The sequence below is a fragment of the Podarcis erhardii genome (genome assembly GCF_964252035.2).
Source record: "Podarcis erhardii genome assembly, chromosome: 10".
NCBI classification, from domain to species: Eukaryota; Metazoa; Chordata; class Lepidosauria; order Squamata; family Lacertidae; genus Podarcis; species Podarcis erhardii.
Genome location: NC_138500.1, coordinates 54904573 through 54930117, shown reverse-complemented (window position 1 = coordinate 54930117; position 25545 = coordinate 54904573). Strand labels below are relative to the sequence as shown.

At 41.3% G+C, this 25545-nt stretch overlaps 1 protein-coding gene across 1 annotated transcript in view; it reads right to left on the bottom strand.

Moving 5' to 3' along the window:
- Positions 1-25545, bottom strand: part of LOC309350858 (uncharacterized protein) — a 54505-nt gene that overhangs the window by 4995 nt on the left and 23965 nt on the right. The window contains exons 4-7 of the mRNA XM_081878157.1: positions 25080-25175; positions 3955-4089; positions 1253-1341; positions 502-591 (exon numbers count right to left, since the gene is read on the bottom strand). Of these exons, the coding sequence (XP_081734283.1) occupies positions 507-591; positions 1253-1341; positions 3955-4089; positions 25080-25115 (345 nt within the window). The 5' untranslated portion in view covers positions 25116-25175 and the 3' untranslated portion in view covers positions 502-506. The remainder of the gene's footprint in view (positions 1-501; positions 592-1252; positions 1342-3954; positions 4090-25079; positions 25176-25545) is intronic.

Sequence of the window (25545 nt, the reverse complement as noted above, 5' to 3'; positions counted from 1 at the left end):
AGGTGGTAACTTGTTCTGTTCTGAAAACCTCTGATTCAAAGCAGTCTTTGTCTAATTATCTGCAGCTGACCCCTTTAACCAGCCTTTTGCATGTTATCAAACTTGGACGGTACAACAGCGTAAGAGAAGATCAGACTAGGCAATGCATACAAACACACTTGGAAAGTCTGAATCGGGGCAGGGTGTGTGTGTTCTTATTTAAAGTGGGAAATGTCTGGGACAGCAGTGGCCTGGAGTTCACATTTTGTTCCAGTGTGGACAAGCCCTTACACTCAGCCCTACTGTACGCATGTCATGTGCGGATGTGCCTTGTAGAAAACAAGCAAGGGCTGTTCATTTGGGGCATGGGTTGGGTCAATAAAGGAGGTGTTAAGGGTTCCTTTGAAAAGGACAGCTATTGCATTTCTGCAAAGGTCCTTCCCCGTGTCAATGATGACATTGATTTACACCTGACAAGCACTTAAGAGGATGTGCGACATTGCCCTGCCTACACAACATTACCTGGGCTACCTCACTTTGCTCAGCTGTGACTCAAACAGCAGTGGGGAAGTCCGGTATCTATCCACACTTGTATTTGACAGACAGTTTTCTCTGAAAGAAAAAGCAAAAAAGAGTGGTGTATTTATAAACTGGTACTAGAAGATTATCCAGATATTGCAATGGCTAGTGAACTAGATTTTAGTGTACACGATTGTCATATTATGCTTTGCGATAAATCCAACAGCAAACAAAAGTCATCTGCCATGGGTTTTTTTTTTTTCCAGGACAAATGAGCATTCTAATTAGCATTAGCAAAACTAATTCACTCATGTGGCATTTATTTATATTCTTTTGTTTAAGATTAACTGTTTTCTTTCATTTTGTGCTCTGTAAGGAGCTACTTGAAAAGGTTGCACTGAAAACTCACCTTACCTCAGAATTACAGCCTAGAGATTTGACACTGGGAAGAGTGAAACATGTTCAGATGATAATGGACCTGCAGTTTATTTTTCAGATGTTAAAGTGGCTTAACAGTTCATTTATTTACCAGTGCTAAGACTTGTTTAAGGCTGCCAGAGAGCCATAGAAACACCTTTTAAAATCCATGAAAAGTATCATTATTTCTTCCTCACTGTCCAAAAATCAAGCTGCAATAGCACAGTTGCAAAATGTCTCTTGAGATTCCTAAACTAAGAATGTGTTGGGCCTGGAATATTCACTCCCTTTTGTCATTTGAGTCCAAAGGTAGTCGAGTGAATAATACATATTTTACCTCATTATCCAAGACTCCAAACTGAAGGTTAGATTTAGGCTAGTTCTGACTGAGCCGTAAGCCTTTTTCCAGGTTGAAGTCATTATTGTCTGGAAAAAAAATATATTGGAGGAGGGGTAAAAGGAGAAACAAGTGTTATAAAAAAATTTGCATCACCTGAAGTTATGTCAAATGAGTTATGATATGGAATACTGTCTTTGACATGAAGCATCACATCTTGTAAAAAAAAGGAGGGGGAAGGGGGATACCGAAAGGTTATATTCCAAAATTGTGGTATGGTTAACTTCATGGGTTGGAATTGTTTTTCTACCCTTTTATGACCTTTTAAATAAAAGGTAGCTATTGCACTTCTCTCTCTCTCTCTCTCTCTCTCTCTCTCTCTCTCTCTCACACACACACACACACACACACACACACACACACAGATATTGGGCCTGTTCAAAACTTTTCACAGTTAATTAGTAATGCATGTATCAAAACACTCACCCTACCTCTGAGCCTTGGGGGATTGTCCTGTTCTACTGCAACTGATTTATTTTTTAAGGTTGTTTGGCACATCTCCACCAAAAATGCTTCCAAGAAACTTGAATCCAGCATCAGCTGGGAAAGATCAGCTTCACATGCTGACATACAGAGGCAGCTTTTGGAAGATGCAGGCCTCCAGTTTGACACATCAATGAAGACTAGTTTGCTTATTTGAGCCTGTATTATGCTAAATGCTGCTATTCAAGGTTTTCAACCCTGTTAGAGAGGGTTGAGTGCAAGTCCTTACCTGGTTACCTTGCTAAGCTTTTCCTAGTATATAAGCATCTGATCTAAAGCTGCAGTTTCTCACATTTTTGCCCTAGACCAACATTACCACAATAAGCACAGGCCACACTGTAACTTGCAAAATAGGAACAAAATGGGATGCAGTGGAAATGCAAAAGGAGAAATACGAGTCACTCACATGTTCTCGTTTAGTGTTTCAAGGATATAAATGTTTCGAATAGGATGCAAGAACTAGGCATCACAAAGGAACCCAGAACACTGTGTTAGTAAGGGGTTAGCATGGGTATCAGCTGGCATAATATAGCCAGGGTTTTCACAGTGTTGTTGAGTAGTACAGAACTGCAGAGTGTAGTTGGCATTAGACAGAAAAAGCTACTTGATCATGGCGTTTTAGCCAACACAGAATTACATATTTTGGTTCAATCCTATGAGCATAACATTTGGCAGTAACCTGTTATCGTAGGATTGGAGCTAGCAGCTAATACAGTGAAATGAACATGATTTACTTGAGCAGCATAGCTATGAGTTCACAAGCTGATCTGTGTTCCATTGTGTAACACTTTTGTTGTGTTACAGACCCCCCGGAGAGCTATAACCTGTTATCCCGGGGGAAGCATGACAGAACCAACTAGAACAAAATAAACACACCACTAATGCATTATTATTGCACCAAGATGCAGACCTGCCAAGTGTCCCTATTTTTCAGGGACAGTCCCAGATTTACAGAAGCCATCCTGGTTTCTGATTGGATCCCAGAATGTCCTGCTTTTCCTTAGGACATCCCTATTTTCATCAGAGAAATGTTGGGAGGGTATGGCGACCCCCCAAGCCAAGGAGGTAAGTAACTACACAACCTTTAGAAGACATCTTGAAGGCAGCGCTGTATAAGGAAGCTTTATAACGTTTAATGTTTTGTTATGTTTTTGTGTATGTTGGAAGCCAACCAACTGGTTGGCTGGGCCAACCCAGTCAGATGGGCAAGCTATAAAAAATAAAATTATCATTATTATGGAATAGGACGTCCCTATTTTAATCGGAGAAATGTTGGAGGGTATGCAATAATATTTTGCAGAGACACCAGTCTGGAGAGACCTCTAGTTTGTTACTGTGTCCACGTTGTGTTTGCTCTCTCGTCCAACTTCAGTCCAACTTTTGGCTTCACCCTTCAGTCCTGACTTCTGGACCTGACCACAGTTGCCTCAATACCTTTTCCTGCCTCCCCCTTGGTTCTGGCACATGACATGTTTATTGACGTTGACCTTTTGTCTCAACTACTGGACACCAGCTCATGGGTCTTCTTGAGCCACAGAGGTTTGGAAGTGGTCTTTAGGTGGTTTGGAATGAGGCAAAGAAGAAAATGGTGGTGGTGGTGGGAAATCAAATTAATAGCAAAAATTCAATTTGAAAGAGCAGAGAAATATTTAATAAAGCTTTCCCCGCAAAATAGTAGCAAAAACAGCCTCACACACAATTAAAAATAATATTAATATCAGGCTATATGGCTGATATGGGACACGGGTGGCGCTGTGGTCTAAACCACAGAGCCTAGGACTTGCCGATCAGAAGGTCGGCGGTTCGAATCCCTGCAACGGGGTGAGCTCCCGTTGCTCGGTCCCTGCTCCTGCCAACCTAGCAGTTTGAAAGCACGTCAAAGTGCAAGTAGATAAATAGGTACCACTCCAGTGGGAAGGTAAACGGTGTTTCTGTGCACTGCTCTGGTTCGCCAGAAGCAACTTAGTCATGCTGGCTACATGACCTGGAAGCTGTACGCCGGCTCCCTTGGCCAGTAAAGTGAGATGAGCGCCGCAACCCCAGAGTCGGCCACGACTGGACCTAATGGTCAGGGGTCCCTTTACTTTTACGTATGTGGCTGATATTTCTAAAAATATAATAGAGAACCATTAGAGAGGGATCCTTCAAAGTGGAATCACCTTTACTTGCTGTGACTGCATTGTGGTGTTTCCAGCACACTGGCATATCCAGTTGGAAGTGGAGGGTTGGGATGAAGTCTTATGGGGAAGCTCATCAGGCCATGCTGAGGAAGCAGGATTGGGTCCTACATGTATCTGCAGAAACATTAGTATTTGGAAGAGGAAAAATGGGGGGGAGGGACAAAAAACCCACACACTGCATCAGGATAATGAAGCACTGACAAGACCATCAGATCTTTGATTAAAACAATACTTTCAGGTTTTATATTCCACTTGAAAATCTCGCCATTTAGTTATGCAACATTACTCAGTTTAACTGTCTCTTTATGTTCTTCTATTATTGGATGCATATACTGAGAGGCCATTTCTAGCCCTCTGAGAGACAAAGGCTGCATTCTGTTAGGATAACAGACTTGCTATGTTCCATTCAGCTCAACACTATTGAGCTTCTGGATCTAGAATTGCCATCTGCTGCCAAGATTAATATACAGTCTTTTCTTCCTCAGTCTTTGGGTAGCATTTCACAATTTAAATGATCTCTCTGAAAGTTGGCTTCAGTTTATGAACTGCTAAGCCTACGGTAGAAATCGTATTTGAACGTGGGTGGGATGTCATCGAGCTATCATCTCGGAGGCTAGCTTTTCTCTCAAAATCCTTATCACTTGGAATATGGTGTGTTTGCTCATTTCAGAAACCTAGAAGGAACATTTATGGAATATTTTGTTGTCAATGGGGGCTCGCTGAAAGATGGTGAACAGATCAATCTGGCAGTAAAAGTCCTCAACCATAAAGGTGGTCTAGGGATACCATATATTCAACAGGACTTTCTATTTTGAGAAAAACCAAGAGACTTCTGTGATTCTTTTGTCTGGGGGTGGGAAGAATGCTTCTTTCTCCCCCCCCCCTTATTGATAATGTCTTCTACACATTCCCTTTTACTCCTTTGAAACTATCTGTGAAATTACTTTATATTCGGGTGTTGTTGTTTTTTAATTTATATTAGCCAGCACTTGGTACAAAAGTCCTCAACCATAAAGGTGGTCTAGGGATACCATATATTCAACAGGACTTTCTATTTTGAGAAAAACCAAGAGACTTCTGTGATTCTTTTGTCTGGGGGTGGGAAGAATGCTTCTTTCTCCCCCCCCCCCTTATTGATAATGTCTTCTACACATTCCCTTTTACTCCTTTGAAACTATCTGTGAAATTACTTTATATTCGGGTGTTGTTGTTTTTTAATTTATATTAGCCAGCACTTGGTACAAAAGTCTAAAGTTCATGCAAGTTTAACTATCAGGTAGGAAATACTAAGATGACAAGTATTCATGTATTCTTATGTCACCTGACACATAGCGAGCAGTCTGATGAATGATTCAGGTTTTAAATGGTAATTTCCATTCATCATTATAATGGACTTGCTAATTCATAAATCCGTGGTCAGCCACTTTTCTATTTTTAAAAAAGGTTAAAAATAAAAGTAGAAAAGAAAAATGGGTTTGGATATGTGTGCGTCTTTTTCTTTGAGCAGCTTTGTTATGTACCAAAGTGTTTCTTGATACAGCAAGAAGCTGTATCACAACCAGCCAGTGCTGTAGTTTTCTTCCTGAAAGTGGGCTATGGTTGGGTGGAAAGGAAGGAGAAACGACAAGCAAAAGGTATAATGGAGAATACTTTTAGGAAACGATGCCTCCTGCAAAGCAACTTCTATGAGTAGCACAACACGGCCCCCAAACCTCACTTTTCATTAGCATATTTAGTCCGACATTATGGAACAACTATTGGTTCAAAATGGGGAAAGTAGTACAACAAGGCTGTATATTGTCTCCCTGCTTATTTAACTTATATGCAGAATTCATCATGCGAAAGGCTAGACTGGATAAATCCCAAGCCGGAATTAAGATTGCCGGAAGGAATATCAACAACCTCAGATATGCAGATGACACAACCTTGATGGCAGAAAGTGAGGAGGAATTAAAGAACCTTTTAATGAGAGTGAATGAGAAGAGCACAAAATATGGTTTGAAGCTCAACATGAAAAAAACAAAAATCATGGCCACTGGTCCCATCACCTCCTGGCAAATAGAAGGGGAAGAAATGGAGGCAGTGAGAGATTCTACTTTCTTGGGCTCCATGATCACTGCAGATGGTGACAGCAGTCACGAAATTAAAAGACACCTGCTCCTTGGGAGAAAAGCAATGACAAACCTAGACAGCATCTTAAAAAGCAGAGACATCACCTTGCCAACAAAGGTCTGTATAGTTAAAGCTATGGTTTTCCCAGTAGTGATATATGGAAGTGAGAGCTGGACCATAAAGAAGGCGGATCACCGAAGAATTGATGCTTTTGAATTCTGGTGCTGGAGGAGACTCTTGAGAGTCCCATGGACTGCAAGAAGATCCAACCTATCCATTCTGAAGGAAATCAGCCCTGAGTGCTCACTGGAAGGACATGTCCTGAAGCTGAGGCTCCAGTACTTTGGCCACCTCATGAGAAAAGAAGACTCACTGGAAAAGGCCCTGATGTTGGGAAAGATGGAGGGCACAAGGAGAAGGGGACAACAGAGGACGAGATGGTTGGATAGTGTTCTCGAAGCTACCGACATGAGTTTGACCAAACTGTGGGAGGCAGTAGAAGACAGGAGTGCCTGATGTGCTTTGGTCTATGGGGTCATGAGGAGTCAGACACGACTAAACAACTAAACAACAACAAAAGTCCTACATAAAATAGGAAGGTGGTAACTATCTGCTGTTTGCCTGCCTGCCACATTTGAATCCTACTTCACCATTGGCTGAGCTGCTGTGATATCACCAAATGTTCACAAATGTTTTGCCTGCTATGGGGAAGGTGTGATCAACACAGTACTGGCAAGCAGCAGAAAAAATGAGCATCCAAGGACAAAAACTTCTCAGGGGTTGTGTGTCTACACACCAGTATGTAGGCCTCATCCTATGAGCTGCTATTAAGTTTTATCTGGATACCAAAGTCCATGGTCTTCTGGTCTGGACATACTCTAATTCAGACGGAAGTCGCCTATTCCCACATACCCAGGAATAAGCCCTATTGAAAGCAATAGGATTTACTTCTGAGTAGACATGGCTAGAATTGCACAGTCATTAAAATGTCAAATCAAATATATATCATTATCTTTCTTAGCTAGCATAATGTAATACTGAAAGAAAAACATGCCTTACTTCATTTTTTTTAAAAAAAAACCCAACCTACCTTAAACAAACCTTGCATATAGAAAAAAGAAAAATGAAGCTTTACTTAAAGTCCTAATTTGCAGTGTGTTAAAACATAAAGCAATTTATAGAGTAAGAAGGAACAGCTTTTTTTCTTTGGCTATTCTATTAAAATACTATGTTCACTCTGAGTGAAAGTTTAATAATTTTAATGCTGAATTTTACTAAGAGAATATAGCAAGGCTTCATCTATTTGCATAACTTTTGTTCCTGTTTTTTTTTTTTAAACCAAAGGCTTGGAACATGAAATATAAAAATGTCATGATTAACAAGGATCACTGTATTTTTATATATTTTTTTGTTTTCCTGGGGATACTAAGCATAAAAAATGGGTCAGCTATCAGGTCATTTGCAAAGGGGAATTAAATTGGAACAGAATGAATCAAAATGCTTTGTTCAGCCAACTACATAATCAAAGGATAAAGATTCCAACCGAACAATTTAGTATCCAACTTCCCTAAGTAACCTTTTTTGTTATAAATCACAATATTCCACTTCAGAGTTAGCTAAAGTTAGTTTTAGATTTTGGGATGAAGCACAATGGGACAGAGTTTTTGCGGATCGTTGGGGGACTGTGTGTTTTGTAAGGTCACACATTTAGGGGTATGGTGACATCATGACAGAAGCCCAGGAGAGGGCCACCAAGTCAGTGGAACATTGAAAAGTGCGTCCTGATCACAATTTCCCTGCTACTGGTTATTACTATAAAAGTACATTTAAAAGAATCAAAATACAAAGTGTTCCCCAGTTCACCAGTACTTTGATGTTTTGTAAGATTCAGTATCTTAGAGCTTCTCTGTTGTAGAATGAAAGTATTTTAGATTTTTTAGACGTACAGCTTGACTTCAAGGTGGCATAGCTGTTTTTGAATAGTGGGCTCATAACAATGAAATTAACTCCTCTGATCATGTATGCAAAAAGAGAGAGAGAGAGAGAATTCAAACCTGGGTGCCTAAGGTTAAGCACTTGAATAGGTATGTACAGGATATGGCCTTTGGGACTTGGAACAGTGGCCAGATTTTCAAAGAAGCAGAGCAGCTGCAGTTCCCATGAATTTACTGTAGAACTTAAAATCAATGGAAGCGGTGGGTAACCATCCTATTTATTTCCACCACAGGAAACATTCCTTTTATATCCTATAATGGGTAAAATGTGTGGTTTTGTACATTAGTCTGCACTTTTAAAGCCTGATGCAGCCATCTTGAAGTTAAATTCAGAAAAATACACTGTTTTGAAAGTCTTAACTAAAAACTCCATGCCATTCCTGATTCAGGTGGCGTTGGACAGGGCTGGTGGACTGCTGCAAAGCCATTCGGCCATTGCTGAAATAGCTCTTTCAGCTGCTTTTAGACTGGATTAGAAGAAGAAGAAGTACAGTGCATCTTTTATTTCCCTCTTTATTTCAGGCAAGACAGGTTTTTTTATTTCCCTTTTTATTTCATGCAAGACGTCGAAGGCATTCAAATATTATGCCCCCCCCAGCAGTTTCCTGAATTTTCCCCACCCCATTTATATTTTAGGAAGAGCCACACATAAAGGGCAAGGCTTGAAATCAGCAGGTCCATTTTTATTTGACATGGGACATCTCCCGAACTATATATGAAAGATGCTACAGAAAGGGATTTTCGTATTTCAGGTCAGGAGAGATCTACCATTCAAATAAAGGTGATTTTTCTCCAGGTCTGGGCATTCACTCGTCCATGTGGCAAGTGGAACAAGGAAGGGAAAAGGTGAAAGAGCACAAGCTCGAAAGGCTGCTCCCAATTTCACCCTGTGTAGAAAGAGGCTACCCATAGCCTAGTATTGCAATCACTTTATTCAAGGCCATGAGAGGAAACTTTTGCCTCTATGCATATTTTAGTAGAAACACCCAACATTTGAACACCATTCTCCGGCTGCTTCCAGATTTCTTTATTATAGAACTTTGTTAGAGGGAAGGATTTGCTCCATGGTCAACCTCCTACCACCATTCCCCAAGCAGATTAAGCATGGGGAATTTGCATTGAGGAAAGTATTGGTCCACAAGATGGCAGCTTCCAAACTCCCATGACACCAAAAATAAAAATAAACCAAAATTTAAAGGTACCAGAACAAAAATAAAGCCCTACCTATTTGCCTGTAATTTGGCAGACTTTGTCCACTCTGGAGGGGCAAATATTGCCTGCAAGTTTCATGTATTTATGTCAAAAATAAAAGCGTCATAGCCACTTATCTCAACAGCGAAGGGGAAAGGCAAACCACCTCTCAGTCTCTCCAAAGTGGATTTGAGCTGAATGGGACTGATTCGGAAGCACTTTGGAGAGAAGCACAAGGTTTCTGAAGTGCCAACTCAGGATTTGAACCAAGTCTTACAGCAGGTGCACATCCTAAGTTGATACAAAGTCAATTCCAAATCAAGTCAAGGAAAGTTGTCCATTTCTAAACACAGCCAAGTGGTGGACAGACCGGCTATCTTTACCCACAATAGTTGCTTATAAATATCATGAGTTTCCATGGTTTATCCGGATAAATACACAAAGAGGCCTTACATAAAGCAAAAGGAACTGGCATATTTTCCTAAAGCTGGAAATATGCTTTTCTATTATTGTATGCAGATATAGAATAATACACTCTGCATATATGCTACATTACTGTGAGAGAGTTACTGAGGTTAAAGTTAAAGTGCTAATTATTTTTTGAGAAAGGCACGAGTGATGAAAACATTAAAAAGAGAGAGGAATGTATGGCTATTTGTATTAAATAAAATGTTATAAAATAGGGGAGGTTGGTGGGTTTTTGTTTGCCTTATTTAATGGCATACGTTCTTGGAGCTCAGCACAGGATTTTCCGGTCTCTACTCAACAGAAGAATATTCTCTATTTTAAAGAAGAGGGCTGGTAGCTGTAGAGCCAATTCAAACTTCTACTTCCTCCTCTAGAAGAAAGACCAATGAATGTTTAACTTCTCTGGTTTAAATTCTTTATTAAAAAGTAAGAGTTTGCATTGGCAGAGAAACTGCTGTTGCAAGCTGCTAGCGCGTCAACATCACAGGTTTGATGTATTTTTTAAAGACCTTGATATATTGCCAGGCACTGCACAAGAGAGAGGGGAATGGGGGAAGCTGTTATAGAGTCAGTATTTGTTGCCTTCATTGACTTAGGTAAGTAAATACATATGAATTGATCCTCAAAGCAAGGTGAGACAGAGACAACAAGTTGATGCTGCCCTGGGTGGGTCATTCCAAAAAAGCAGTGACATGCAACAGGAAACCACAGTTGTTTGGAGTGGTATGACTAGCATGATTCTGAAGAAAATGGGCCCCATAACTTTAACAGAAAGCTCTGCTCCTTCTGCTCACAAGAGAAATAATTGTGTGCAGTTAATATACCACTTAGCTAGCCCTCTTAAAAATTATAGCACCAGGGCCCTGAAGTCACAATATGGCATTTCAACTATACGTACTGAGTTTTCACATTTAATATCTCAGCCATGTTGTGTTCTTCACACCTAAAAGTTGGCAGACACAGCTGCCTATCCAGAATTTATTTATTTTTTGATTGCTTAAAAGTACTAAAGGTGTGGCCAACAACTGGTTCTAAGGCGGCCTTGAGCATTCCTTAAATTCTACAAGCTCATTTTATTTTTAAATTAAATAAACAGTTCAATTGCCCCTTTTCGTTTATTCTCATAGCCTATTGATCTTAATAATCTGAGACAGAAGAAAAATTTGAATTGCCATAGAGATTTCCCCCCCTGTTCATAATGGGATACCAATTTATTTGGGGATGAAATACTACCTGCTGTTGCAGCTTGCAACCTGCAAGCAGTGCCAGTTTCCAAATCGGAATAGGAAGTCTGTGCCACATTAGATCTCTGGGAAGTATTTGTCTTGGATACCAAGAAAGTATAAAAATGTATTGAGGCCTGTGAAAGTTGCAGTTGACCTTAAGCATAAATGTGGAGTCTTGTCTGGAAGACCACGTCAGCCCAATGAACAATGCAAATATTGGAATGAGACTTATTCCAGACACAGGGTCTGCCACTAGCACCATGAAAGAGTTTGTCGTCTTATCTGAATGGCCGTCATGGGATAGTTCTTGAAGGAGTCTTAAATATTAAGAACCATGAAAAAAGAGAGCAGGGACATTGAACTTTTCCATCAACAGTTCATGACTCAGACAGCAGACTGGGGTCACCAGGGCTGGAACTAGACACATCAAAGAAGTGTTTCAGTTTAAAGCAGGGGTCAGCAAACTTTTCAGCAGGGGGCCGGTCCACTGTCCCTCAGACCTTGTGGGGAGCAGATTATTATTTTTTTTTTGGGGGGGGGGACAAATTCCTATGCACCACCAATAACCCAGAGATGCATTTTAAATAAAAGGACACATTCTTCTCATGTAAAAACACGCTGATTCCCAGACAGTCCACGGGCCGGATTTAGAAGGCAGTTGGGCTGGATCTGGCCCCTGTGCCTTAGTTTGCCTTCCCATGGTTTAAAGTGTTGTAAATTTAAACAGGGAAAACAGGTAGAGAAAACCAGGACTCCGTGTCTCCATCTGGTGGCACATGTTATATCACACATACAACACGTATAAATCGCTTTTTCTTTACCAGTCTAGCTGAGTCCCAGTATTTCTATTCCAATTATAATCACTGGTTCTGAGTTTGCATCTAGGCCTATAAATTACCACATGCAAACTGTATGCACATTGGTATCCTATTTTGCTTTCTTTTTGGTGAAGTATTTCACATTTTGGCGATACATAACTCGTCTGAGGACATCTGTGGGTGAGGGGTAGGAGACTGAACTGTGTGCATCTCCCAAACTTAAGTGAGAGGAGTTGAATACTTCCCTGTGGTTTTCTTTTCGTCTCTTGCCCTGTGTGGCAAAGAGGCCAGACCCAATGCTTTGAAGTCCTAACAACCAGCTGACTGACCAAGTGTCAAAGTGCCACATCACCTGAGGTAATTGTTATGTTAGATGACTGTTAGGTGGCTGGCTGCTCCGCTCCCTCTTCCAGTGAGCAGATAAGGAAAATAACACGTTTTTAAAAAACTTGCTGCCATGCCAGGATCAGGAGGAGGAGCTTCAGCCTCAACTAAATAGCTCTCTCCAGCAACTGACATAATTTGAATATCCTGAAGGCATAAAGTTGGAAATCAAAATTTAAGCCTCAGGACAGGTGAATTCTTGAAGAAGTCTCCAGCACATTTTCCTACAACCAGGTTTTTTTTTATAGTGCTCTCAAGAGAATAAAAGAAATAAAGTCATTAAGATTAATCTACACTGAACTTCTTCTGCTAAGCCACAGAGTGTCAGTCTTGCTGTTCAACTTGTCCAGCTTCTGTGTTTTTCTAAGTGGCCAGAAAAGAACTTGTTTTTTTGGACAAACACATCTTCCCCTGCAGAGCTGAATCCCCCCCCCCCAAAAAAAAAAAACTTGAAAGCCTGACAAATTTTCAGGTTTGAAAAGTCAGGTTTAAATGTAATTTGCCTCCAATTAGCATTATTAATCAATGGATTCTATTCTAAAATATACTAACTTGCACTGAAAGATGTCCATTAAGATACTGTCAAATGCTGTTGCCATTGCATGTCTACTGTTAGATGCAGCCAAGTACAGTGGTACCTCAGGTTATGAACTGAATTCGTTGCAGAAGTCCATTCTTAAGCTGAAACCATTCTTATCCTGAGGCGCGCTTTCACTAATGGGGCCTCCCGCTGTACACACGCCTCTGACACGCAATTTGCGTTCGCATCCTGGGACAAAGTTTGCAACCAGGAGCAGCTACTTCTGGGTTAGCGGAGCTCGTAACCAGAAGCGTTCGTAACCAGAGGTACCACTGCATGCACTGTTGGCTGATACTGACCAGTGTCAAACTAGGTAAAGGTAAAGGGACCCCTGACCATTAGGTCCAGTCGTGACCGACTCTGGGGTTGCGGTGCTCATCTTGCTTTCTTGGCCAAGGGAGCCGGCGTACAGCTTCTTGGTCATGTGGCCAGCATGACTAAGCCGCTTCTGGCAAACCAGAGCAGCACAGGGAAACACCGTTTACCTTCCCGCTGGAGCGGTACCTAGTTATCTACTTGCACTTTGACGTGCTTTCGAATTGCTAGGTTGGCAGGAGCAGGGATCGAGCAACGGGAGCTCACTCCGTCACGGGGATTCGAACCGCTGACCTTCTGATCGGAAAGTCCTAGGCTCTGTGGTTTAACCCACAGCACCACCCGTGTCCTGCATGCCTAATACCTTCAAATGAGAAATGCTTCATATAAGATACTCTCCAATGCTGTCTGTTACTGCATTCAGCAGTTGAGTCTGATCAAGTATCTATTGCTGCGTCTCAGATATTGTCAAAATGGACAGCTACTTCACAATTGCTCTAAAAGATCATTAGTTATTTCTTTTTAACATTTGATACCCAACCAGCTTCCAAAACAGCCACTTCCAAAACGCAATGAACACAAAGCCACTAAACATGTATACAGATCAACCTGCAGTTAACAAAGCCAGCTCAAATTGAGGAGTCTAAAGAAGAAGATTTAAAAGATCTTCAAAAGGATAGGAGGGAGCTGGCCAGATGAAACTCCATAGACAATGTCCTCAAGGAAATTGCTGTCTCTAGCAACTGACTCCGTTGGAAATCAAAATCATTGGCCACTGAGAAACTCCATGTCCAAGTAGCCTTTTGCTATCATCCTGAACACAAAGTGGAGCTCCGCCAGTGATGTTAAGGTGTGAGAGATTATGGTGAAAGGGTTTATGAGATTATGGTCAAGAACTTTTAGGGCTTTCAAAAGACTGAAATAAGCACTTTGAATTGAGTCGAGGGGACGACTAGTATTCTGCATTGCATTTTTAAGAATTAGCATTAAAATTCTGTTACTACCTGGCAATTGTCTGATGCAGTAAAATGTTGGTTGCTACTACAGTTCTGGTGAAGGAATCAAATGCTATTGATTACAATGAATAGGGTATCTATCCTTTGAATATTTGCACAACCACAGAATCGTTGACAAATGCTCACCATCAAAATTTGCAGGGGATTTTTGTGTGTGTGTGATTATTAACACCAAACAAGCTGTCAGAATTGCTCCCAGATTGCCCCCCAATATGACAAATGCAATATTTGCTTGACTCCATCATAATTCTCTTTGCATTTAAAAATGTTGCCCATTCCATTGAGCTGAAAGGGAAATCCAAATGGGTGAGAAAGGCATGTTGTGTATACATCTCTCCGTCCATGCCTATGTAACCTTATTAGGATAATTTTAACCAATAGAGAAAAGCAGAAAACATTCAGTAATGGAATTTCAATGCTGTAACAACAGCTTTCTGGTCATTTTGTTTCTCTGTTAACACAAGTTCAACCTTAAGCTCTGGGACTTCCTATAATTTTTCCATCTTAGGTTTAAGGCGACACATTCCCAAAAATGCAAATATGGCACTCAAAATATTGTGTAGCTTTGAAGGACTGTAGTTGGTCTATTGAAATATATATATATATATAGAGAGAGAGAGAGAGAGAGAGAGAGAGAGAGAGAGAGAGAGAGATATTCCCACATTTATGATAAAAGGAGTTTTGTTTGAGCTAGCAAAATGCATGTCTGACTTTATGACATACCCAAGTAATTCAGAAATGCACGTGCATGTGTGCTGTCAACTAATCTACCAAACTGCCTCTAATCCACTGAAACACATTGATCTGGCAGAGCCAATATGTAGACAACGAAAGCTTGCATAAGCAAGGGACAACTCACTACGTGAACCAAGTTCTGTACTGTATATGCAATGGAGTCCCACAAAGTCTTGTACCATAACTAAGATGTGCACCTGGAAATGCACGGATCCTGAGACTGGGGGAAAAAATATGACACGTGGAATGTCCAGAACTCCTTCAGAAAGCTTAATCTTTGTTTGGCAATCCTGCAATTTTGTCTGGAACACAACCAGTTAGTTTGAGAGCTTTGCAAATTCGCACTGTGGGCTTGTTCGCCAGAATCAAAATCTCTGAGAAAAGGCTTATTGAGGATTTGGGTTTACTACTAGATGCACAATCAGTGCATTTCATTCCTGCATGCCTTTGCCAGTGGTGGCAGCAGTCAATATCAGAAATTCATCCAGCCAGGAAAGAGTGTAGGTTGTGCATCCACTCAGCTGCGGTTTGCCATTATGTAAATACAGAACTGAAGAAGGGGCACTTGACTTTGGCAGCATTTTGAAAAAGCAAAAAGAGATATCAAAAAATCCACCTATTTAATAACAATTGCACGCTAAATCTTATTTCATGCAGTACTACGAGATGAAGATATTATCCCAAAATGAAAAGTACACATGAACACAACAGCTTGTTCCATTTTCAGGGCTAACCGTTTAGCCATAACATTTGTGCATTAGCTAAATAACATCTCAAGGGGAGCTGGAGATACAACCTTGATGTCTACTGATTGTACACGTGTGAGTTTGCGCTCTCAAAGGATGGTCCTTAAAGCACTCCCTGCTGGAAGCTTTTGTGCATATTGTAAAAAGACCGTTGCTAAGTGCCAATTGAGCCAGTACTGTATACTTGCCATTTTTAAAAAGATTTCATACCACTTGATTATGTTAAATAGGAATGTTTGAAATTTAGACTGAATTACATCAAAATGCCACTGTAGCAGCTATTCTTTCCCATAACTAATCTCAATCCCTTCTGGTGGGTGGTTTTTAAGTGTAACAGTGACAGGATATATTACTGGAGCTGTTTAGAGAGCCCTGGTATAAAGAAATCCTAAAGACATACAAGAGCAGAACACAAGTGTGTGATATATTAATAGGAAAAATGAGTATTTTAAGGTCAGCGGCATTTCCTATGCAGCTGAAGAGCCAAGCAAGAAAAGACATCTAGCTACATCCTGAAATCTACCTTGTATCCAGTCGTAAAGAGGTTTCTGTGTTAACCCTTTCTTTATAACCCATTTCTAGTCATTATCTGATTAATTACAATAGAGTGTACAGCAGCTGAATCTGGAAATCTAAATGAGTGAACACAACACTTTTAGCACTGATTCATACATTCCTTGTGCACCTGCGTAATCTGATGCAGACTCTCATTCCATGGGATGCCATGTCTGCACTATCAGTACAACATTATGGGCTGCTTTCCTAGAATGGTTTGTTGCGGCAGGTCCATTGCCTAAGAGCCACAGCTCAGTGGTACAGCATCTGGTTTGTGTGAGGAAATACCCAGAATTTCTGGATTGAGACTCCAGTCTGAAATCTTGGAAATTTCAGCCAGTGTGGACAATACTGAACTGAAGGAACCCAGTGCTCTGACCCATTATAAGGCACCTTCTTATCTTCCACCCTAAAGCATTAATCCTAGGAAAGCTGGTCAGTTGCCACCAACAACATCCAGAAGGTACAGATGAGAACGTCATTCCCAGCAGTCCCAGAGTATTAGTGCCCATGCACTAGCTGATTTGGAAAAGGTTTGGGGTATTAGAGGAATATACAAAGTTGCTTCATGGTGGCTCAGGCTTTTGGTTTATTTAGCTCAGTTTTGTTTACACTAGGGCCAAGAGACCTTTAGCCCTCAAAATCTTGGCGTACTCCAACTCCCATCAGCCCTAACTCATCAGAGATGATGGGAGTTGTAGTCCAATGATTTCTGGAGGGTCTCAAGTTCCCTATTCCTGGTGACCTGGTCTACACTGACTGTGGATCTTCAGGCAGGAGTCTTTCCCAATTCTACATGGACATGATATGGATTTAACGTGGGACCTTTTACATGCAAATTATGTGTTCTTGTACTGAGCTCTACCTATCCCCATGCTTTATTTTGGAGGGAATCAGCTCTGCATATGTTATTCTAATGCTCTGAATGTATATGTGTGTTCTTCAAAGCCCTCTCGTACCTTAACTCACATAAGGGACTGATGGGCCTGTCCTCTAGGAATTCATCTTACCTATCCATTTTTGAAAGTATTTGAGCTACTGGCCATCAACCCATCTTCTGACAACAAGTTTTACATTATGTGAAGACATACATCCTTGTTCTGAACTGACCGCCAATCAGTTTCACTGGCTTTTTGAGAGAGGAAGAGAACATTTTTTGTTTGCTCACCTCACGCTCCTAATACAGACAACTGCACATTGTACATAAACTTCAGATATATATTGATGTGGGGCAACGACATTTTTGCAGGGTGCAACACACACCCACACCCCACAAAAGGCTTTTGTGCACCCAGTGCAATAGAGCCACACACAGAGACCTGCTCCTGCACAGAGACTGTGTTAGTTGTGTTAGTTCCGATCTGGTGGAACGCTCTGTCACAAGAGACTAGGGCCCTGCGGGACTTGACATCTTTCCGCAGGGCTTGCAAGACAGAGCTGTTCCACCAGGCCTTTGGTCAGGGCGCAGCCTGACCCCCCTCCTCCGGCAATCTGCACAGAATTTTGCTTATTGGTTGCCATCAATTTGATTTTAATTAATTTTTATAATAAAATGTTTTTAGAATCGTTGGATTATTTTGATTGTTGTTAGCCGCCCTGAGCCCAGCTTCGGCTAGGGAGGGCGGGATATAAATAAAATTTATTATTATTATTATTATTATTATTTATTATTATTATTATTATTAGTTGGACTGAGTCATTTGCTCTGAAGTGGTGGAGCTGAGTTCCGTCCATCACTTCAAAAAAAGAGCAGAGAGAATACTTGTCTGCTTAAGTGATACACACCAGGCAATTAGAAGTCCTATGCATATCAGTGTGTTAATTGTGCATCACTATCATCAGCAAATACAAGAGATATTCAGGTTATGTTTAATACTGAAGCAGCTCAGTCTGCTGTCCATCCATTCCACAAAGCACAGGTGAATGATGTGCAATACTGCCACTTCATGGAGTGCCCCCTGTATCATTATAGCAAAGATCCATGAGACTAAAAACGCAGACTATAAGAAGTCATAATAACTGATGATAGCTCAGAAGTATGTATGGTACTATTGTACTTTAATATAACACTCACACACTGAAATATTTAAAAATGTGTAGATTTAAAATAATAAAGAAAATCCTTTTTTTACATTTTGCTTTGAATTTTTATGCTGAATTTTATTGAAGCACACTTTTAAAAATCAGTCATTTTAGTATCCATTTTTATCAAATTATAATCCTTTATCACTTAATAATAGAGGAGCAGAAGCTTTTTAAGCACATAACAACTGTGACATTTTGATGGAATTTAGTTGGTGTAATAATTTTATCAAATCATATATTTCTTTTCTTTCTCTACACCCCCCCCCCCCCGAAATACCATTTATTAAAACATTATCTACCATTCCGAGCTATGGAACGGTAAGGAAAATGTCATCCTAAAAAGACCTGCCCCACCCTTGCTTGAAATCATGAGTCAATCACAACTTGCAGCACTAAGTACTGCGATATTCGGAGAAAGAATATGATTCCATATAAACATTAGCAGACTCGGAGTTTGGAAAATAACATCGCAGGGCAGCATGTCATTAGGTATGGACTCCGTACTAGCCTGTAGTGTTTTTAATTTCCAAAATATTATAGGTACATCACTGGATTAGTTCTCACAACAGCCCTCTGGGGTAGCCTATAATTATATTACCATTCCACTCCAGCAGTGTGCTAAAGGAGTCAAAATCCAGCCCATCGGCCAAACTCACATGGCTGGAACATTCCCACCCTGCCTTATTGTGAGAGCGCACTGGGCCAAAGAGAGCAAACAAAATGTGTTACGCCCTGTTTCTGCAGCGCAACGAAGAGGTTTGGCAGGAGCAATTCTGGTTCATTTACTGGATAAATACTTCCAGAGCAGTCCACAGGAAACATTTTGGGAAGAAGCCCTGGAGCATGAAAGCATAACAGAAATTTAGGCTACCCAATTGTTCTTGCATTCAAGCACAAAAAAGACCTTCCCAAATCTTGGTTGAAAGCATTCTATGAGATGTGTAATGGTTCTAGGGGGTTGCTCGTGCGTACGCTGGTGCCACACCTGGCTGGGTTACCTGGGTGAACCCTTTCTGTTCGGACAGCCACCCATCCGTGGCTGTCTCAATCGCTGGCCGAATCCATCAGTGGGCGTTTCTTGAACTTCTTCCAGCAAAGAAGTTCTTTGACGCCCAGTCTACTCCTACTCTCCCTGCACGGAAGTCTTCTGTGCAGGGAGGGTGTGGGCAGCGGAGGACCCGTGCTCTCCCCGCTGGTCTCCGGCGAGGAGTCCTGGAGCCTTCTCTCCGATTCCCCCATCTGCCCCCCTCCTCCACTGGTGCTACGCTGATTTCCTTCCCCAGCGGATGGGCTGCCTCTCTCCCTACTGGGACCCTCTCCAGCATCCCTCTGGAGCCTTCCCTCCGCCTCTGGCTCCGATGGCAGTTCCCTGACAAGATGCAAGAGTCATTAATAATAAGGATCATGTTGGCAAGGAGAGCTTGCGCCAGTGATGAACCCCAAGAGCTCTTGCCTCTCAGGCAAAGCGTCTATCTAGGCCAACTAGCCAAATATATATTTGCATGCAACAGTGAGCATTTACACATTAACGGATGCTGCATGGACACTTGGATGTGCTGATAGTACAACTGCTCTTTCCGGACATCCGTGGTGTTTCCCCAGTAACATTCTGATAAAAAGGATGACTGCAATTGCCTAGCGAAATCTGAAAAGGTGCGTCTAGTTTTTAAATACGCACTGGCGCATAGTGGGATCACTGTCTAGGTTGCGGTGTCTAGGTTACAAAGGCAAATAGCACTTTTTTTTCAGGATGCAATGGGAAGTGCACTTTGCAGGGCCACAACGCAATGCAGTTCTTAAAAATGGAAATTTGTTCTATGTATGCTTTCCATCAAGGATCCTTGCTGGTTTGGCCAGGAGCAGCTGGTGGGGTGATACTACAAAGCTACCTTCCCAACACCAGTGTCACTGCCACTCAGCTAGGAAAGTGCTGCGCAGGTTCGTCAGCAAAGTCAATCTTGCACTTCCCAGCTCCGTCTTCGCTGCCACCTTGCCCCATCCTTGCAAATGGCTGGGCTCCAAATGCACTAGCCGCTCCTGGGCTTGTCAAGTCTTCTCAGTTATATTATCTATACAATCTATTCAAACTTTGCACCTCCTGAATCCTCACAATGCCCCTGTGATGTTGGTTAGGCAAAGTTAATAGTGACTTGGTCAAGGCCGTCCATTAAGCTGAGAATGAATTAAATCTAGCTCATATTCAATATTTTGTTAAGCTCAAACTAGATAGCTCAGATGGTTAGAGCATGGTGCTGATAATGTCAAGGTTACAGGTACGATCCTCATATGGGACAGCTGAATATTCCTGCATTGTAGGGGGAGCATCTCCAGCCCCATCGTTCTGTCCGGACGCTGAGGTCCAGCGCTGAGGGCCTTCTGGCGGTTCCCTCACTGCAAGAAGCAAAGCTACAGGGAACCAGGCAGAGGGCCTTCTCAGTAGTGGCGCCTGCCCTGTGGAACACCCTCCCATCATATGTCAAAGAGATAAACAACTACCTGACATTTAGAAGACATTTGAAGGCAGCCCTGTTAAGGGAAGTTTTTAAATGTGTGACATTTTAATGTATTTTTAATCTTTGTTGGAAGCCGCCCAGATGGGCGGCGTACAACTAATAAATTATTATTATTATTATTATTATTATTATTATTAGTTATCTGTAGACTATGAATTTCTCTCTCTCTCTCTTTTTTTCCTACTTGCATAGTAGACAAGCAAGATACTTAGTCCTGAATCACTTGTGATTGGCATTTGCTTGTTTAAACATGGTGAGAAGCCTCAGCCGTGAAAAGTGAAATAAGTCTTCAGTTGTGTTAAGATGTATTCATGTGTGATTTGTTTACCTCTAAATGAGACGGCACGTGGCAATATTGTCACTTTTCCATATGTCTCTTATGAACAATTTCAAGTTGGGAATGTTGTTTCATTTTGAGAGCTCTCGGTTGCTTACTCTTTCCTCATGGTACAAACGACAGAACACAGTTCTTCTTCTGCCATGTGTGCAAATATTCATGCATGGGATACAAAGGCCAGTTTTGGCAATTATTAGATTAGGGCTTTCCTTAACCATACACTAAGACTAAAATGCCATTATTATCTGCGCTGTGATAGAAGACGGCCACTAGAATATGACGCCTTTTAACAAGAAGAGGCTAACTTTGCATTATTTTCCATTATTCTTACTCTCTTTGTCATGGAATGGAGCCATGCTGTGCCATTCTGTTCTGGGTATCAGAGCATGAGCTTGATACACTGGAATTTGAATGCCTCATATTCTGAAATGGATAATGGTTGTACTTGATTTCTTTCACCTCTCGGTTTTTAGCATTTTGATAGGCAAGTGCCACTTCACCCCTAAGGATCTCTGTTGACCTTTAGCACAGTGGGGTAGTTTTAGTGATGGATTTATTCTTATGGTCTCTGCTATCCTGGGCGGAGGTGGTATATGAAAGCAAATGTCTTACATATTCACTGTAGCATTCTGAATATTTTGCAATTTGCTAATATTTCTGTCAGCTGCCAAACGGAACTGGTAAAACAGTGTGCTCACAAAGCGAAAAGGATAGGCTGCCTTTATTCTACACCATCGGTGATTTAAAACACATCGTTAGAACTGCACTGCTAATTTTTCCCATGCTGACATTACAGATAACATTGAGTTAAGAAACGTAGCCATTTAAAAGAAATGACCAACAAACAACCAACCAGGAATATGTGGAACAGAGATGTAAAATTTCCAGAACAACAATGGGATGAACATTTGCCAGGGGTGTGTAGCAGGGCTGTGGGGTTAAGCAATGTTTATAGGGGAAAACTGAAATATATGCAACACTTTATAAAATCTAGTTTACTGCTGTAAGAAAATTGTTCTGTTCAGTATATTTATAACATTTAGAAGCGTAAATGCTTTAATTTTATTCAAACAATAATTACAAATATGTCCATGGTTACTGACAGAATAGCAAGCTGCTGCACTTTTAAGACCGCAATCCTAAACAAACCTAGCCGAGAGTAAGCTCCACTGAATATAGCGGGGCTTATTTCTGAGTAAACATGCCTGGGATTATGCTGCATGGTATCTTAGTTTTGGCAAGATGGTAAAATAGGAATAAAGCAACACTTGAAAATGGAAACCATCAACACTGTAAGTATTTAAAAGGAAGGTTTTTATTATCAGCTCCACAAAAAGCAGGCTGGATTCGGAGAACACCACAGTTGGTTTTGCACACTCAATGAGGTTGTGTTTCTCAAATAGCAGCCCATTCTGCCTCATGGCCAAGCTTGTTTGAAACCGTATTAAAGGCTGTTTTGATATGGCACTGCAGTTTGCCATTCAGAGGGAAAACAAACAAACACAGTGCATGCTTAAGCTTTGAGCATGGTTAAAGTAATTATTTGAAATCTGGTCAATATTTAGAGCTCAGTATTGTCATACAGAAACTTGTGTTTTAAAGGAATGCTCAGAAAACAAACACTTCTATTAAGTAATTAAGGAGTGGCGATTCATTTGCTTCAATAAAACTGGAGAGTTAAGCATATTTAGTATTACTAAGCATATTTAGTAGTGAGTAAGCACCAATGAACTCAATGGAACTCACTTCTGAGGAGATATGAATGGGATTGGGGCTGCAAGTGTCAGAATAACTGGACAAAATTACTAACCTGATGCCATATTTATTTATTTATTTATTATTTATGGCTACAATCCTAACTCCCTCCAGCCAATAGGAAGTTTCAAGGCAGGGCAATGTAAGCCTTGGTATCCAGGGCACAGCAAAAAAACAAACCAACCCATTGCTCTTCTGTGTTTATCCAGCAGGCTTCAAATGCAGCAGAACATCTGCCATTCTTCACCTCCCTAGCCCCTCATTAGGACTGCTCTGCGTCCCAGCAAATCATATATCATTGAAAATACTAGCATAACTCACATTTATTTCTCTTATCAGAATCAGTGTCTGAAAGATTCATGGCTTCTGACTTTGAACTTTCACTTTGACCTTCTCATGGACTTCAGAAAATGGAAGGTTTGCATAAATTGAAACAAGTTCTTTTACATATTAGTTCCTCCCCCCTAACTTTTATCAGTTCCTTTCATTTGATACAAACGGTGGAATAACTTGAGCTGAGCGAGAAGCAAGACGTATCAGAGGTAATCTTGCACCACCTTGTTGCATGGCAGATGGGACTCCTTAGACTTGAAGGGATTCCAAACTCTGCCACATTCCAAAATACTACAGTGATGCCTCGCAAGACGAAAAGAATCCGTTCCGCGTGTCTCTTCGTCTAGCGGTTTTTTCGTCTTGCGAAGCAAGCCCATTAGTGGCTTAGCGGATTAGCGCTATTAGCGGATTAGCGGCTTTTAGCGGTTTAGCGGCTTAGCGGATAAGCGGCTTAGAAAAAGGGGGGGAAGGGGGGAAAAGTCGGAAAAACTCGCAAGACATTTTCGTCTTGCAAAGCAAGCCCATAGGGAAATTCGTCTTGCGAAGCACCTCCAAAACGGAAAACCCTTTCGTCTAGCAGGTTTTTCGTCTTGCGAGGCATTCATCTTGCGGGGCACCACTGTATTCCTTTCATGGATTCTAACAATGCTGCTTGTTTAGCATGCCAGACCAATGTAATAACGAATTCTATCCCCATTCAGGAAGGAAGAAAGAAGATTGGTTTCCTAATATGTGCTTATCAGTAGTTCTCAAGATTCTCATTTTCCTACTCAGGCTGGGGAGTGGCAAGGAACCCACCCACTCCCAATAGTTTTTCTTTCATTTCCTGGATTTGCACAATGTTCCCACCATCTGCCAGTGGTGGACACACAACCACACATAGTGGAAGAGGTGGGCATGCAGGCAGGGGCGCAGGCAGCAGCAGGATAACCAGGTCCCCTGCCTCCAACTGGACCCTGCCACCCCGAGGCCACTGCCTCACCTAGATTCACACCTGCTGTTAGTGGTGTCCTTTGGCTGAGATGCATGGTTCTGTGGCACTCCCTCTCAGCTGAGATCAGACATTATTATTCTTCATCATCATCATCATCATCATCATCATCATCATCATCATCATAACAGGTGCCTTTCCAGTTGAATGCCCAACAGCTAGGGAAGACTTCTTATCATTTCAGCAGGCATTTTAAGAACGTTTCCTGAGTTTATTGTATATTTCTAACCTTACTCAACGCTGCTTGCAGACTAAGATGCTGAAATGGTAAATAAATGATGTTTGCTCTGCTCCTAGCTCAGTGAGACAAGAAACAAAAAAGTGCTACCACCTAGAATTACTTCCATTTCCCCTACTGCTGCTGGCTTCATAGATTATTTAAAAAAAAAAAAAAAACATAAAGGATTGGTTTAACATACAGGTTATGCATACATTTTTCTTCCGAACGCCTCATTCCCTCAGGGGAAATCTGAGGGGTGAGAGCAGCAGGGGAAATCTGCTGGTGGGCAGAGACAGATCTGATGATAGTTCTGGATTAACTAATCTGGAATAAAGAAGACTCCGCTTCAATTTTCACCATGGCTGTCTCAGATAAGAATTCCCCATCCTATGCAAGTCTACTCAGAAGTTAGTGGCGCAGAGTTAGATGAAGTTACTCTCAAATAAAAAAAAACCAAGGGGGTTTTAAAATATACAATAGACCAATACAGTTACTGTTCTAGAAATCAAGTGAAAGTAATTCCTTTCTGACTTTAGTAGACTACCCACACACATGCAGGAAGCCTGCCAATTCATTCTCAAGACAGCTGGAGGATGGGAATTCTTTTCTCAAAAAAATATAAAAACCCTAGGGAAAGATACCCCCCTCCAAATCAAGTAAATGTTGCCCTTTCCAATTGTTCTGAAACAACATGAAAAGAACAATGGGAGCTGAGCTACACATGACTCACCTGCGGTCTAAAGTATCCTGCTATTGTTGTCACCATGTCCAGATTTAGACTGTATGTTCAGTTCCAGCACCATTCCATCTCCTGCCAATGTTCCCTCTAACGAAAAGATAAAACAAAAATCTCTTTATTATGTTTCCTTCCAAGTTCTAGGACCCGCTCGTGGTGTTTTGAATGTTATTGGCAATGAAAAGCGCACATGCTGATTCTGAAGCTCAGATACTGCTTCTCATCATTTCTCTGTTTGTTTTTCTACAAGTGCTAAGAACCTTCCTGGTGGGAGCCCATTCCATTTCCAAATTCTTCCCGTTTAGGAATCTGAAAGTTGCTGGTCTCTTGAGCAACACAGAGCCAGTGAATATATGTCCAGCAAAGCCGAATTTACTCCAAACCCTTCAGCTGCAACCTTAAACCCTTGGTGAAAACACAAACAACGCGGGTTTCATTCATGTATTGTTTCCTAAGTGTC